At 36.0% G+C, this 17,201-nt stretch overlaps 1 protein-coding gene across 2 annotated transcripts in view; it reads right to left on the bottom strand.

Moving 5' to 3' along the window:
- The window catches only part of CSMD3 (CUB and Sushi multiple domains 3), a 580,968-nt gene that overhangs the window by 90,018 nt on the left and 473,749 nt on the right, over positions 1 to 17,201 (bottom strand). For both annotated transcript variants that reach the window (XM_066334988.1, XM_066334980.1), the window contains 5 exons: positions 15,475 to 15,593; positions 13,346 to 13,415; positions 11,018 to 11,134; positions 4,285 to 4,494; positions 2,237 to 2,425 (listed from right to left, as the gene is read on the bottom strand). In XM_066334988.1, coding sequence (XP_066191085.1) covers positions 2,237 to 2,425; positions 4,285 to 4,494; positions 11,018 to 11,134; positions 13,346 to 13,415; positions 15,475 to 15,593 — 705 coding nt within the window. The remainder of the gene's footprint in view (positions 1 to 2,236; positions 2,426 to 4,284; positions 4,495 to 11,017; positions 11,135 to 13,345; positions 13,416 to 15,474; positions 15,594 to 17,201) is intronic.

The following is a 17,201-nucleotide window of genomic DNA, read 5'->3' on the forward strand; positions in this document are numbered from 1 at the left end:
CATTGTTTGCATTTAGCAAAAACATGTGTTATGGTTGATGTTTATACACTTTGGTGCTAAACTGTAGGGTGAGGAGGCCTCCATAGTGGTACCTCAACCATTCAGGCTCAACAGCTTGGGCACTGCTTTTCTTTAGCTTTAATCTTAAAGGCTCAAGGGGCTTTGAGCAGTACAGACAGAAATGGTTTTGCAGCCAAGTCTTAGGGAAGTGAAGACATGGTCTGATGACTATCAGACAACAAGGTTTCTTGGAAAAGGAAAGGGAAAATAATCCAAACAGGGAGATGAGTTAAGAAGGGTCAGAGAGTGTTAGATGATGCTGAGCACAGGTTAAAGGAATGTTAGGCAGATGGGAATGGAAGAAGAGAACAAAACTGTTTAAACAGACAGCAAGATTCAGTTGTATTTAATTCAGATTGTCTGTTTCAAGAAATCTGAGGAATTAAACAAGCCTTGGTATATCTTGTCTTACAATAAAGATATTAAAGCAAATACAAATTTAAGACATGCCGTGTATTGCTGTTACTAGGCATACATAAAAAAAAGCCTAGTCCAAATGCTTTTGAACCCAAAACCTTTATCTCAAATCAAACCAAGTAGAAGACAATTCTATCCTTTTGCTGCAACAATAAGTAAAAAAAAAAAAAAAAAAAAATCAAAAATCTGTATCTGTAGCATATAAAAATGTCACAAATCCCTGTTTAAAAATGCCACAGTAAGTATCTGCACAAAACCCCATGTAATTTAAGAAATTTGTTTAGCAATTGAGTAGTGTGAACAGTATGTAATCATGCAGCAAACATGCATCTTAGATCTCTATTATCAAGTTGGTGGATTTTTTTATCTTTATTTTTCATATCAAATTAAGTAGAAACAAAGAACATCCAGCCACTGTTCAGGAAAGTCATCAAAAATTGATACTCAGAGAAACAACATGCATTGGACATGTTAGAATTTACTAATTAAAATTATTGGTTCCAGTAAGGTATTTCAAAGAAAGAGAATCACTGCATTCAATAAATAGTTTTGATTGTGAGGCACAGAAAATACAGCTGGAAATAATTAACAAGAACAGCTAAATGTTTAGTAGTTAAACATGAACTATGAAGACATTACTATTCCACAGGATCCAGAAAATGGGTGGTGATACTTATAATTAACTTTTTCCCCTTTCAAAAAAAAGGACAGTATAGGTATCATCTCTCTTTTATATGATAAGGCTTCCCCTTCTGAATTCAGTACCAGTTAGGTCCTAATTTAGCTACCACATCCCCCAGAAATTCCTAAGGCTCACTGACTCCAGAAGGAATTTTGAATAATGAGGATTCTAATTTAAGTGCCTAAATTCAGGTATCAAGTGCAAAATATAAAGAAAAAAATCCAGAAAACAGGGGAGCTTTTTATTTTCTATTTGGGTGGTTGAATTTGGTTTTGGAGCTTTTTTGGGGGTGGGGTGTTGTTGTTGGGGACTTTTATTGGGGCATTTCTCTCCTACATGATAGTCAGGATCTCATTCTCAATGCTGAGTTTTACCATTCAGTATAGAGGGAAGCTAGACCTTTAAGTGGAAGACTGACCTTTGGCCCGCTGTTTAGGGACAGGTTCCTCTCAGCATAGCTAGGGAAGAGATAAACACTTCTACAGAATCATCACAGTCATTCTGTTGCCTTAAAATCAAAGCTGTGTGCAGTCACAGTTCCTTGAGCCTTCTTATTTGTTTCAAGTACAAGTGAAAAAAAAACCAATGTAAAAGGTTACAAGATGTAATTTAAAAAAAATCCCACTCAGAAAAGGCATATGTACAACCAATTTCACAGAGCACTGCCTGGAGGACAATTTCACTCTAGATCATCTTTAACATTTCTTTCTAACTGCTAAGAAAGAACACAAGTGGTCAGACTTGGTAAATTCAATTTTGAAGCCTTTTATCCTAATTTAGTCTAGAGTTTATTGCCTCACATAGATTAAAAGCATCATGTGTCTCCACATTCCAGGCTTTAAGCCTAGCCTTCCAAAATTAAACTTACTGTCTCAGGTAATTTTTTTAGAGATTTCATATTACAAAACATTTCAACTTCTCTGCTAAAATTTTAATGTGCAAAATTGAATACTTCCTTTGCAAAGACCACACTATAAAAATACAGGCCTCTGTAAATCAAAAAGCTGAAGTTAGTTCAGTTACAGTCTTAGGAAGACCTTCAAATGATGCAGGATTTATAGGTCATCTGGAACATACCTTCACATCTCGGGAGAGGATGATTCCAGTTGCGGCTGATGCCATGAAGACAAGTCAGGGCTGAATTTCCAATCAACGTGTAGCCAGGAAAACACTCAAATGAAATAGTTTGCCCCACAGTAAAGTCATTTCCAATAACGAAACCATTACGAAATGGTCGAGGATCAGGACAGCTTTGTAGCTGATATGCTGAAATAAATAATAATAATGATGATGATAGAAAAATTACTAAAATAAAAATTCTGATTATCTCTAAAATAAGAGCTTTTAATTAGAATAAAATTAGACAGCCCATATGTTGGAAACCAAATATCCATGGTGGTGATTATCAAATAATTGATTTTACACCTGGAGAAATACAGTGAAACCAGCTACATTTCTGTGCTGCAAAATAAGAATTCTTTCTGCTGTTTGAAGATACTATACTGAGATAGATGATGCACTTTTCTGATCCAGTAGGAGTTGTCAAGGTTTTACATTCTTATGTTTAAGGAAAAGGAGAAATAAACATGTCTATACTTTTATTTGCTTTCCCCAGAAGAATTACAAGGCTCTATAATGAACTGGACTATCAAAGACTATATAATGAACAAGTAAACCTTGAAAAAAAGCTCTTATCACACATCTTGGGGATTTTTTTCCAAGAAGATTTGAAGCATTTTCTTCTTATTACCAATGTGGAAACAAATAAGCCATGTACAGTCAGAAGTGTAAGAACATCATGTTATATATTATTTGATCTAATCTCCAATAAAAGGGTGGGGAAACTGAGAGGCATTCCACAAGTTTTTTATTCCATTATCAGTCTCAGTCAAAACAGAGATATAAAAGATGGTAAAACTGATGCCATAACAACAGAAGCCCAAGTTCTCTTTGTTACAAAGCCTTTTAGAAGTGCTATAGCCAATAGGATAATGCGAAAAGTTTACAAGAATCTACTTAAGCCAATCAATAAACACAACATGTATGCCTTATAGCATATAATAGTTGCTTGGTTTGTATTTTTTGCAGCTCAGAAACTTTCTATGCTCCAAATATTTCAGGGTCTAAAATTCAACTCTGTTTCAAACCTCTGTATATGTAAGCTTATTGCAAGGCTGTGAAAATCCTCTACTTTTTCAGTTCTCACAATGTTCCCACAATATACGTTTGAAAAAATCAGTTCTATCTTTTGTGGTTAAAATACAGAAAAGAATTTCTCAGGGTTTTGACAAAGGACAGCATTTCCAAAATTATTACTGCTACTGTTAATAGTGTATGGTCTTACGTTTTTACTGTCCTTAGCAGTTTAGGCCACAAATTGACTTTTTCTTTAAAAGCTAATCCTTCTTACAGTGGCTCACTTCCAGAATGTTACACAGAGTTCAAATCAATTTGGACTTGTTACTATTAAAAGAATAACAGGAGACTGCTCTAAAGTAAAAACTTTAAATCACTCTCAGGTGTTATTCATATAATGAAAACAGGTCTACTTTAAAATACACATTTGACCTTTTTTCATGAAAAGTGGTGATCTAATTCCTTTCAAATGAAAATGCATTTCTATAAATAAATCTATGATCTCGTGATCTTTACCAGCTCAGCAGACCTGCTTGGGTACAAAAGAACAAGAACTTTCAGGGAATTGGTGAACTAGAAAATGAAATGGGCTAGGACATTTTTGGTTTGGCACTAACTTGCACAAGCCTACATTGATCCAGAAATATTATTTAGATCATTACCATTAAAAAAAATAAAATTCCAGTATGCTTCCAAACATTGAATAGAGATTTTTTTTTTTGTAAAGACATGCAATGAAAATTAATATGCCAATCAGCTTCAGATATTGGCAATTATCTGTTTGCTGACATTTGACCTGCTTTTAAAGAAAATATGCAATTAATTTGCTTTTTCATCTTAACTTTCTTCATTCTTTTGTTTTATCTCAATGTTTAAAGCTTGGGACTGAAACCCATAAAATCTTTCATATCTATTTTTAGGAATCTCCAAAAGCCCCATCAAATCTTTAACAGGCACCTTATTCTCTCATAAGAATGTCCAAATCTCACCTTGATATACAATATGAAATCCTTGTTTGTTCTGGGAGTAATCACTGTGAAAGTATAAGCTGGTTTCATGAGTTGTGCTGAACAGAGAGGCTGGTAGCTGAGGGCCACTGAGTCTCCCAATAACAGTGCTAGTTTCTGTAGAGCCACTCCTAACTTCTAAGTAATCGTGTATGGTCTCCGTTGAGAAATTCAAAAATTGCAAATGGACACCTGAAAAACATTGACAGTTAATAAATACCACCAGTACCAAAACCAGGAGGGAAAATAAAGTATGTACATCTTACACTGATAATCGCAGAAAATAACCAGTGGAAATCCATGTGCTGCCTGGCAAGTGTCTGTATATTTCCCAGTCCTGATGGGTGTGGGGCTGCCAGCAAACTTTAAATTGGACTTAGATGGTGAGCAGAAATGCCTCAGATCCAGCTCAGGGTATCAGGCAGGCAGAGCCTCTGCTGGTACACCAAGGAGTTGGGAAAACAGAGTACATGGGGAATAAATGTGAGTGCTCCATACACACCCTCTAGTATATGATGGTTTTGGTCATAGAAATTTCTGATTATTTGGTTCTTTAAGGAATAGGAAGACAGCTTAATATCCATTAGCAAGTTATCTCTGCTAACCAGGTGAAGTATTAAATACTTACGTGGCATGAGAAGAAAATTCTATGCACTGTATAGTTATAGGGCTCTCATTCATTTTCCTATATACTTCTATATAAATTACAACAAAGGAAAATTTGTATTTTGCCTGGATATATTGCAACTACAGCATGATAATGCCATATCACAGAATCACAGACTCTCTAGGTTGGAAGGGACCTTCAAGATCATAGAGTCCAACCCATGCTCCAACACCTCAAACAAACCATGGCACTGAGTGCCACATCCATCTTTTTTTTAACACATCCAGGGATGGTGACTCCACCACCTTTCTGGGCAGGCCATTCCAGTACTTTAGCACTCTTTCTGTAAAAAACTTTTTCCTAACATCCAACCTATATTTCCCGTGGTGCAATTTGAGACTGTGTCCTCTCATTCTGTCAGTTGCTGCCTGAAGAAAGAGATCAACCCCCACCTGACTACAGCCAGCTTTCAGGCAGTTGTAGAGAGTGATAAGGTCACCTCTGAGCCTCCTTTTCCCCAAGCTAAACAGCCTGGATCATTCCTCAATCGTTCCTCACAGGGTTTGTGCTCCAAGCCCCTCACCAGCCTTGTTGCCACCTCTGGACATGCCCAAGCATCTCAATGTCCCCCCCAAACTGAGGGGCCAGAACTGGACACAGCACTCGAGGTGTGGCCTCACCAGGACTGAGTACAGGGGAAGAATGACCTCCCTGCTTCCGCTGGCCACACCATTCCTGATACAGGCCAGGATGCCATTGGCCTCCTTGGTCACCTGGGCACACTGCTGGCTCATGTTCAGCTGCTGACCAGAACCCGCAAGTCCCTTTCTGCATGGGCACAGTCTGGCCACACCATCCCCAGCCTGTAACGTTCCAGGGGTTTATTGTGGCCAGAATGCATGATTCAGCACTTGGACTTATTAGAAGTCAACTTATTGGACTCTGCCCATCCATCCAACCATTCCAGATCTCTCTGGAGAGCCTTTCTACCCTCCAACAGATCAACACACACCCCCAGCTTAGTGTCATCTACAAATTTACTAATGAAAAACCCAACACCCTCATCCATCTCGTCAATAAAAATATTGAACAGAACAGGCCCCATCACAGACACCAGAGGGACACCACTGGTGAGTGGCTGCCAGCTGGATGCAGCACCATTCATGACCACTCCCTGGGCCTGGCCATCCAGCCAGTTCCTAACACAGCAAAGAGTGCTCCTGTCCAAGCCCCAGGCTGCCAGCTTATCCAGGAGTATGCTCTGGGAGACAATGTCAAAGGCCTTGTTGAAGTCCAAATAGACAACATCCACAGTGTTTCCTGCATCCACCAGGAAGGTCAGCTGATGACAAAAGGAGACCAAGTTGGTCAAACATGACCTACCCCTCCTAAACCCGTGCTGGCTGGGTCTGAAACCCTGATCATCCTGTAAGTGGTGAATGATGACACTCAAAATAAACTGCTCCATTACCTTACCGGGTACTGAGGTCAGGCTATCTATAATTAGGCTGGTCTATAATTACCAGGATCCTCCTTTTACCCTTTTTGTGAATGGGTGTCACATTGGCCAGCTTCCAGTCATCTGGAACCTCACCAGTGAGCCAGGACTGTTGGTAAATGATGGAGAGTGTCTTCTCAAGGTCATCTGCCAGCTCCCTCATCAGCCTGGGATGGATCCCATCTGGTCCCATAGATTTATGACCATCCAAGAAGCTCAACAGTTCTCTCTGACCGCCTCCTCCTGGATAACAGTGGGACCATTCTGCTCCCTGACACCATCTACAAACAGTAGTTTCATTAGAAAGGTGATTGAGTCCTACTGGTCTTTCTGGCAAAGACAATCAACACTGGGGCATCAGCCTGGCAGAGGCACACGGCCAGCCAGATCTCAGCCGTGGCAAGACAGACCTTGGCTTCAAGTCCTAGGAGACATTTGTTTAACTTAAGGTGAAACAGAGATCTCCTCTCATTATTGTAACAATGAACCCAAGTTCTGCTCCCCTATTGGTTACCCCTGTTCCATATTTGGTCATGTTTCTAGAACCCTCTACCCCCAACTATTGTCACTCTCCCCTCATTTCTGGTCTTTAGTACCTCATCCTTACAGCGTTTCTGGGCACTGTCCCTATTTTATTTCCTATTCAATTGAGTTTTCTTTTAAGGACACACCATTGCACCCACTCCCTCTTCAAGACCACACTTGCCCTGAATGTCAGGGAGCTCAAAAAGCGTTTCACAGCCACCCTCACTGTGGCAAACACAATTTCATATAAAACTGAAAGTAAAAGATATAATATCAGATAAATCATTCAAAGCCATGAATAGTTTGTAGCTCCTTAACTGTAATACCTAAATAGTGACTATCACTGTCTTTTAGAACTTTCCCCCCAGATAACGTGTAAAGTGTATGAATGATTTTCTGAAGCATGAAACACTTTGTATGCAAGTTAGGTGAAAAATTAAATTACTGTTACCCTGATAATTTCTGTCTTGCTTTATCTAAAGACAGTCTATAAGTGATAAGAAAGCTTTTTCTTATAAGTGTGATTCTCTGACTTTGTCAGCCTTCCAAATATTTCCTACACAAAGAATCAAGCTATATTCAAACTTTACTCTTTCTCTACCATGATATTTTGGCCTTTCATTTGATCCTGTGAACCATACACTTATCCAAAGTTTAAGCTGTCATTAATAACTGCCAGTTCACATGACCTTGCTGTCAGTTTTATCCTCTTTCACCAACTTTCTTTGATCCAAAAGTAGAAATATATTTTTGCCAGTCATCCCACTCTCTGTATTGCACTGTCTTTCCCTTCAAGCTTCTGAATCATATCAATCTTAAAAACTATTAATCCCTTGCTCTCCCAGTAACACCTGCTTCTATTTGTCTGAGACTTCACCTTGTTAGATTGATTTTCTTCTATGCCTTTTTGCAGTGCTGGACACCCTACTTGAAAGAGTAGTTAATGTATTTAAATATGCAAATAAAAACAGTGCCACTGGTAAAAAAATACGCCATTAGCTAATATCCAGTGGAAAAGCTTCTGTAAGTTATAATTGGGAGAAAGTCTTCCTAAAAAGAGTTAAACCAGTGAAAGCCTACAGAAGGTTCCCATGATGGTGTTTTTTTGAGATTTTTTATTTATGACATGTAAGAGTTAGACAAAAGTGCCTCCACTAGATCAGAGTCACAGCATCGCTAAAACCAGCTCTAGCCATAATTTCTTCAAATATCATATTTTTCAGTTCTTTTTTATAGTGAAATTTTATTTTAATATTCAATTTAGTTTCAAACATATCTCATTTAGAAAAGGTAAGAAATGTCAAGCATGTTTCAATCTGTGCAACTTTTGTTTTCTTCTAGAAATGAAACAATTCATTTTCCTATACATAAACTGGAAAACAGTTCATAAATCCAGTGAATAAATTCAGTTAAAACAAAGAAGTTCAGAACTATTGATTTTGGTGGTTAAACTTACTTATCCAAGAAACTGTTTCCAAAACTTCAGTAGTGTAATCTCTTGCTTAATGGAAGTCAAACTAAATAGTATGTTAATAGTGTAGAGTGTAAACAGCAGTCTGAAGAGTTAAGTTAGAATTATTGGACACATAAGCCTGGCAGAGTGCAAGTGAAGAAAATGGAGTAAGGAGTCAGTACAAGAAGAGAGACAAGATAGCAGTAAAGTGAGGGAAGATGGCAATGCATTTGGGATAAAAAGACAGCAAGTTATGGATGCAGTTGAATATACCATTTTATTAAATTAGAAATTTAACCAATATTCCAGATTTTTTTTTCTTTATTAGCTAATGTCTTTGGAATCATCTGTCAAAATACCCTGTTCCCTATATCTCTGAATATCCTTTTCTCCTCTGGATTCCATTCAGGAATAATTTTTTTTTTTTTTTTTTTGGGGGGGAGGGTGTTTTTGTTTGTTTTATTTTGGGGGTGTTTTATTTGTTTGGTTGTGGGGGGGTTTTTTGCCTTTTTTTTTTTTTTAATAACTTAACAAGCAGAAATCTATTTGAGATTCTAGACAGCATTATGACTCATAATGAAGCACTTCAAATTGTCCCATCAGACTATCAAAAAATTCAGGTAGTGGCAGAGTTAAAATGTCAATGTTATCTCTATAAAATGCTAAGACAAGAAAAAAAATCAATTATTGACTGTAATCTTGTGTGTTTTGAATAAAATGCAAACAAACAAATTAGCTTTTATATAGATATCCCTATTCTAATATAATGGATTTCCCCCAGATAGATTTGGTTGAGTCAATGTTACAGAACTTTAAATATTTTTCAATATAAACAACCCATGCAGAACAATTGGCTTTCATTTAAATTGTAAGTGAACTAGGCTCATGGGATTTCTAATCAAAAATACCACAGAACTTATTTTAAAAAGAAGAGGGAAAGAATCTGAACATATGAAGAAGAGAACACTATTTGGGATGTTGCACTCTCTCTGGAAGATGCAGAAATTCTGTATCAACAAGTAAAAGATATGACAGAAGATGGCAAGTATAAAATAGAAAACAATGAGGCCTGTCTAGGAAAACCAGCACACTATTCAACTAGTATATAAAGAAAAAAATTCAAGTGCACATATTCCTTAAAAAGTGACACGTGTTAAAAAACTAGATAGGACAACACTACTGGCTATCTTTAAATAAAGATTTCACAATAAAATATCTACCCAAAGTTGCTCAAGAGGTTAGCCAACATATTTAAAATGCTGGTAATACCTATACAAAATCATGGTAAAATAAGAGAAGTTCTAGTGACTTGAAAGTCTGAATATATGTTCACCTTTAAGAGAACAAAAAGGACCTGGGAAATGGCAACTACAGTTTCACTGCAGTCCTTGGAAAAATAACGGAACTTATTTATTTGAAGGCAATTTCCAAATATATAAAACACAAAAAACCACTTAGGAGCAGTCAATATGGATTTTCTAACAGAAAATAACAGTTAATCAACCATGATATCCTTCTATTATTAAATTGACAATGGGAGAAAAGTGTATATAATATATGTTCACTGTTTGGCTTTTGACTTGGTCTATAACATTCTCATCTGAAAGCATACATGAGCTTGGTGAATGGAAAGGAAGTCAGTTAAGAATTAGCATAACTTTGAGGCTCCAAGGGTGATAATCAGCTATTCAGTGGTTGGCAGCCAGTAACAAGCACAATATTCTGTGGGTTGCTATGGAAGCTTACACTGGTTTATATCTTCAGAAGAGACTTTTAAAATGAGACTGCATCCTCAACAAATGTGTGGAGGATACTAAACTAGGGCTCATAGATTATATACTAAATGGCACAATATTTGTCTGAAGAACATTAAAAAACTTAATTGCTGAGTAAATAAATGCTTTTTAAAGGTTTGCACAAGGAGAGGTACAGAATTCTACATCTGGAGTACAACATCCTTATCCGTTACAGGCTGAGAATTGATTAGGTGAGTAGCAGCCCAAATGAAATGGCTCCACCAGTCATGGACTTGATCCAGCGTTCCTGCCCATTCTACTTTGAGTGGGAAGTTTGACAGCTTAAAGTGGGAGGTTTCTACATTTCCTTAAAATGAACATTTCTGTGCTGCTGTGAGTTTCACCTAGGATATGCAAAGAACCTTAATGATAAAATAATAAATAAAAATGTAGCTTTAACTTCTGAATTGATTTGGCATAAAACATTCATAATAGGTTGGTTTTTTTTTTTTTTTTTTTTTTTTTTTTTTTTTTTGTTTTGTTTTGTTTTGTTTTGTTTTTTTGGTTGGTTGGTTGGTTGGTTGGTTGGGGTTTTTTTTGGGTTTATGACTTCCCAAAAAAGAGAAATTAATCCTGTAAAGTTAGAAAGTTGTGCTGAATTCTAATTAAACAATTTTGTTTTACCAGAAAATTTTGGCATATATTGAATGGAAAACCAAGAACTTTGTACCTTTTCTATTTCAAATCTTTCTTTTAAGATTTTGTTAACTTTTTCAATGAATTATAATTACTTTTGGGTTTTTTTGCTAGGATAAAGATTAACAATATTTTTAAATCTATATTCAGCGTTTTACACCCATAAACCAGCAATTTTAAATCCATAAAAGAACACATACCAAACCCAATAGGCAATTTTATTGTCCATGTGCAATCCAAACTGCTAGGATAGTTGCCAGGAAACCCAGGACTGAGAATCACTCCACTGAAGTCTGACATGCCACCACCACATTGTGCTGAAAAACAAACAAGCAAACATGCCCAAAAATATTTCTCAGAGGAGTGAAATGAGCTAAAAATATTAGTTCATAACACAAAGATCCTTAGAGTATTAATAATATAACCTAGGGTTATGTTTAAACAAGTACACAAACATATCTTTATCACTAAAAATCTGTAACAAAGTAATTTACAATAAGGTACTTTGCAAATTTATAGAAACTCTGAATTGAGTAAATTTTAACTTGGGGGATACATCCACCCAAAACAGAACAGATTACAGAATCACAGAATCATTTATGTTGGAAAAGACCTCTAATATCATCGAGGCTGACCTCTGACTCATCATCACCTTGCCAATTAGATTATGGCACTAAATTCCACATCCATCCACTTCCGGAACACCTACAGGTATGGTGACTCCACCATATCCCTGGGCAGCCTATTCTGTGAAGAAATTATCTGAAATTCCTGACCACCCTTTCCATAAAGAGATTCCTCTTGTTGTCCGACCTGAATCTCCCCAGGTACATCTTGAGATTCTGTCCTCTCATCCTGCCACTGGTTGCTTGGGAGAAGAGACCAACCCCCAGCTGGCTACAGCCTCCTTTCAGGCAGTTGTAGAGAATGATAAGGTCTGCCTGAACCTCCTTTTCTCCAGGCTAAACACCCCCAGCTCCATCAGCTACTCCTAAGACTTGTGCTTCTGCCAGTGTCATTGCCCTAATGTTTACTCTGCAATCTGTTTATAAGAACTGTCCCAGTGACGGGCAAGCAGCACACCTCAGCCTAGAGCAGCACTGAGACAACTGCATGTTTGTAAAGGAGTGTCTGAATACTATAAGCTGATGCATTATAAAAAGACTCTGTACTAGAAGTGTTTCAAAATGCCTTTTAAAAACTGTATTTGTATCCTGTTGTTCTAAAAATGAGATAAAATAAATGAACTTAGAAGAGTGCACATACGAATACTTCCAGAAATTAGGCAAAATTTGTATCTTAATTTTATTTTTGTTTTCAGGCATGACATCAGTTAATAAAATTACTTAGACATCCATATTACATTTAAAGATGGTAATTATGATAAATAGAATTTTGTTTAGCTGTTTTGTCCAACTAAAATTTGCTATATCATTTGAAACACAAGTAAAAATCATTATTTGCAAACAAAAGGGAAAATACAATGAAAAAAGCCCTCTAAAATTTCAGCACAGCATCTTTATCTTCAGAATTTACCAAGAGCAGTGCAATTATAATATCAGACTTCCTAACCATATATTAATGCATAATGACAAAACCGGAAGACTAAGTCCTGAAAAAATTCTTACAAATATCTCAATCTTGTTGAATATTTATAAATTCTAAACTGAGGGAGCTCAGTACCTCACAGGAGGTTTTTAACACCCCACAGGATTAAGAACAGGATTATGTGAGACAGCTCAAGAGGATACATATTAACTGCCTTGAAGAAAAGCAAAGCAAAGCAAAAGTATCTTGTATGAGATCTGCAGCATCCTGCTTTCCATACATTCAAGATTACTAATCCTGATAACTTTTAGTGTTAGAGAACCCATACAAAAAGGCATTTCTATGCAGTGAAAGAGATTACAACTAGAAGAAATTTTATATTCCTCACATTTATTCATCATACAAAAAAAAAAAAAAAGCATATTTAAATGCACTTCAGAGCTTTAATTTTGCTTTTTGACAGGTTTTTAGTGATTTGTCCAATGATATTATGTACATGCGTATAATTTAACTTGAAAAATAATATGTCTTCTGAAATTGCATAGACATGCTTATGTCGAACTCATTAGACATGAAAATGTAATGTTATTTTTATTTTAGTATCTTCTACAACTGCCATTACTCTTCTGGGGAAATGAGCCCTGAATAAATTAGCTGTGTGGCAAGTGTCTCTGGAGGTGTCATTCCTCATAATGAATTGACGATATATCTGACTAGAACACATAGAACACCATATCATAGAATAGTTTGGGTTGAAAGGGACATGTGCATTTCTTTTACTGCTTGGACACTTCAGAAAAATTTGCCAACATAAGTGTGCAGAAGCCTTTGAAAACCTCTAATTTAATTTGTATATCTTCACATTCAATCAAGTTCCTCCAGTTCTCCCAATTTTTTCCACTGCGTGTGTCTATAATTTTTGAATTTTCTGGTTTTCTCATTCCGGCATATTTAAGAAAAATGATGTATGTTGAACATACCTAAACATATTGGAATGGGATAATTCCATCTTCTTACTGGTCCAGGCATACAAGTGATATGTGAATGTCCCTAAAATAACAAAATATTTGCTAATTCATATAAAAATATACAGTATACAGCACATTAGTATTTCAACAAAAAGAATGTATAATTTAAAACATCATCAAAATACAGAAAACCAAAAAGGTATAATAATTACACTATACACTGTGGATTGTATTGTGCTCCCAATACAGCAAAGACTGTGACAGGCAGCTCACTACATGATGGTGTCTATGCCATTAATATTATTTCTTATAACAAAATCCAGCTGAATTCTGTGCATGTTTTAGTGTAAACCAAGGGTCTGGAAACTATGGGTCTAACCAAAGCAATGTTTGCATAGTATGGATTTACATCATTTGTTGAACATGATAACACTATATCTAGATTATAAATTATGTAAGTGGTGACTTTACATCTTAAATTCATATAGAAACACCCTCTCTATTGCTCGTTGACCTCATGTAATTCTAATTGTCCTCCAGAGAAAGCAAACAAAAATGGAAAATCTTAAGAGATTTTCTCTTAAGATTCTCTGTATATGTGATATCTTCCAAAACCATCTAGTCAGACTGCATAAGTAAGAAAAACCGCATGGAGGAAAGAAACTTTATATGTGTGTTTGCACATAAATTCTAAATTCTAAATTCTTTATTTTCCATTATTTTCCATTTTCTTTATTGCAGCCATTTACTGTGGCTTATCTGTTCACACACACCTCTATTTAAGTTGGGAATTAAAGCAAAGGACCAAAAAATATTTCTCTGTTTCTGAGAGTAGCCAGTTAAGATCAGGCAATATAAAAAGAAAACTTCAATAGTCATTCTCAAAACTGCAATCACACAACATGTATTTCATCTATTCTTGAAATGCTAGAAATATGCAGGCATGACTAGGAATTCTATATTGAAGGGGAAATTGGGATACAGGTCCCAAATCCAAACAGTAGTTGAAATCTGGAAGCAGACAAGACTATTTTGTTTCTATCACTATACTTGAACCAGGCTGTTTTTGTTTTTGTTTTCCCCCAAAGAATATAATTCTATTTTTGGTGCAGCACATATGAATCCATTATCTAGGTATTCACAGAATTATGTAAAATAAATATTTGAAATTATTAGCATTTTTAAAACTTCATTTAGTTAGTCTGACATCAACATGTTATAGGTGAGACTGGTATTAGTGGCATTTTGCTCATTCTGGCATATTTTGCTATTTTGCTCCAAAATTATCCATAACTCCATTAGCAGTTAATCATATGCTGTTATATAGAAATTATTTTCTTCTTTTAAGACTGTTCTTTTTCAATGCTTGGGTAATGTGATGATTTTCTATCCTTTTGGCTCTCAAAGAGCCAGATAAATGGAAGCTTATAGAATCTGCAGACTCTTTTTGAGGAGTTTCAAGTAAAACCAAAACTCAGTTTTTATCAGATTCTGTGGCATAACTACAAGTTTTTGAAAATATTTTCCACTTCTTTCCTATAGGCAGACAGGATCCCTCTGTCATTAAGAACTGTCATACTGAAAGGTGATTTACAAACACTGCAGTTCCCCTGGATAAAACTTTTGCTAGTGCAAGGACATTGCACATTTACTAGGCAGAAATACACCCTTATTTGACAAATATTCTGGAGAAAAAAACTCAAGAAACTGCTGAAAGAAAACAGCTGACACTATCTGATTTACTAAGAAAAGCAATTATCTCTTTCCCTTTGTTTACTCTTTTATCCCTTTGTTGAGTTTCTTTTTCCTCCTATGCATGGAGAACTATTGCTAATTATTCATCAAGTGATTTTAACTTAATTTTGCCAACAGTTCGTGGTTCAGATATAATTATCAACGATACCATCAATAATAGATAACGACCTATAATCACTAATGCAGAAGAAGCACCAAGCCATATACTTCTGATAGAATATTTGTAGTTTCTAATTTACTATCTGATAGGAAAGCAAACAGTCCTGTAAACTTGTCATGTGTACGCAATTCCTGAAAAGTTCAGCATCCATTTTGCACTGACAGACCCAAACATAATCATGTTAATGAACTGACAGACAACATTTGAAACAGGAAACTTGGCTTGCCTGAAGAGAATAACCCTGGTCACACTGGAAAGACACCACATCTCCAACCATGTATCTGTCTCCAATTTTGATCCCATTACTTGGGGTCTGCGGTTCAGGACAAGAGTCCAAACCTATAGCTGAGAAAAAGAGAGAAGTTTAGTCTATGTAATGAACATAAAATTGATTTTTAGATTTGCATGGGACTGTGTACAGTGCACATAGACACACAGTGTTGATAAGCTTTAGGGTGCTCTTGGGAATCAGCAGTTGTTTGGACAAGTAGCAGATTATTTTAGAACAACGGTGCATAAGGAGAAAACATCTTCTTTCCTGAGAAAAGGAAAAGGATCAGTGTGGCAACAAACACTTTCCAACCTCCACTCTCAGTTTTAAAATTCCACTACTTCTTGGCGCAGATTCATTCATTTCTACCTCCAGTTTCACTCCTAATTACAGCCTCCATTATTCAGACCAGGAGCACTTTGCTACCCTTTACCAGCATGTGTTCTAGGGGAGGCTGGCCAACACTACACCAACTGCAAAACACAGTAAAAACAGTGAAAAGTAAAAATGATATCCAGCATACCATCCTCCACAGGTCTGACTCAACTCCTTCATTCATTTACACTCACACACAGAGAATAAATATTTGCATCAGATTTCATCTAATCTGCTATGTTTAAAGCAGTATCTATAGAGCTATAAAACTAATATTTTGAATTTCTAATTGCAATAGAAGCTGGTTTGTCAAGAGACCACATGCTCTTTTTCATGATCATCAAAAAGAGAATTTTCATGTTTTTCGCTTGCATCTAGTTGGGAAGGTCCAGGAATGTAAGAAGGTATAATCAACTGAGCTGCTTTCTTTGCCTACTGCAAGAATTACACTTTATTTGGGAACCCAGGACTATTACACAGCCGAACATCAGTATACAGAATAATAGAGAAATATTGTGGGATTTGATTATGGCCACCTACTACCTCAGAACATTATCAAAATCTGGATGCTTTAAAACTTACTAAAGTAACTGATCACTTCATGTAAGTGATTGCTTACTTCACTAAGTAAAAACTACCATTTGAAGACTTAAAATACTGTATTTTTACATAATATGAAAGATGAAAACTAGTGAAATTTTTAGCTTTCAAATTCTATTTTCTGTTCTCAAACTAGAGAAGAGCAAAGAATCTGCTTTGAAAATGACTGATGGACTGATGGACTTTTTGAAAATGACTGATCCGCTTTTTACATTTCAGACACTTATAGTGTGAGCCAGTTAATGTACAGAGTACAAGTGCAAAAAAAAAAAAAAAAAAAAGTGTGCTTGACTAACACAGATGATTGCTTACAATCTGTTTTGAACAGTTGAACAAAGAGTTAGCAGGTTTCATTTTTCAATTACTGAACCTTCAGTTGAAATGTGTAACCTAACTATGTGAATACTCAGGCCATGCAAAATAAAATGAGTACATCTAAATGCCTTTCTCAGGCTACCTTAGCAGCCCCAAACACATTCACAGGTATTTATCCTATAGTCTCACTTCAATTAATAAAATAATATTGGGGAAAAAAATTCAGTTTGAACATCCACAATACCTTTCAAGAAACAGAAACAAATTTTGACAACTTCCCAGCTGAGGAATAGTAAAGAACTTGTGTCTCTGGAGTGTCATAAATGTGCTCATAAATGCATTAAAAAACCCTAGTCTGTTCAAAATTGATTTATTTGTGGGGCATGAATAGT

The sequence above is a fragment of the Sylvia atricapilla genome, chromosome 1 (genome assembly GCF_009819655.1).
Source record: "Sylvia atricapilla isolate bSylAtr1 chromosome 1, bSylAtr1.pri, whole genome shotgun sequence".
Lineage (NCBI taxonomy): Eukaryota > Metazoa > Chordata > Aves > Passeriformes > Sylviidae > Sylvia > Sylvia atricapilla.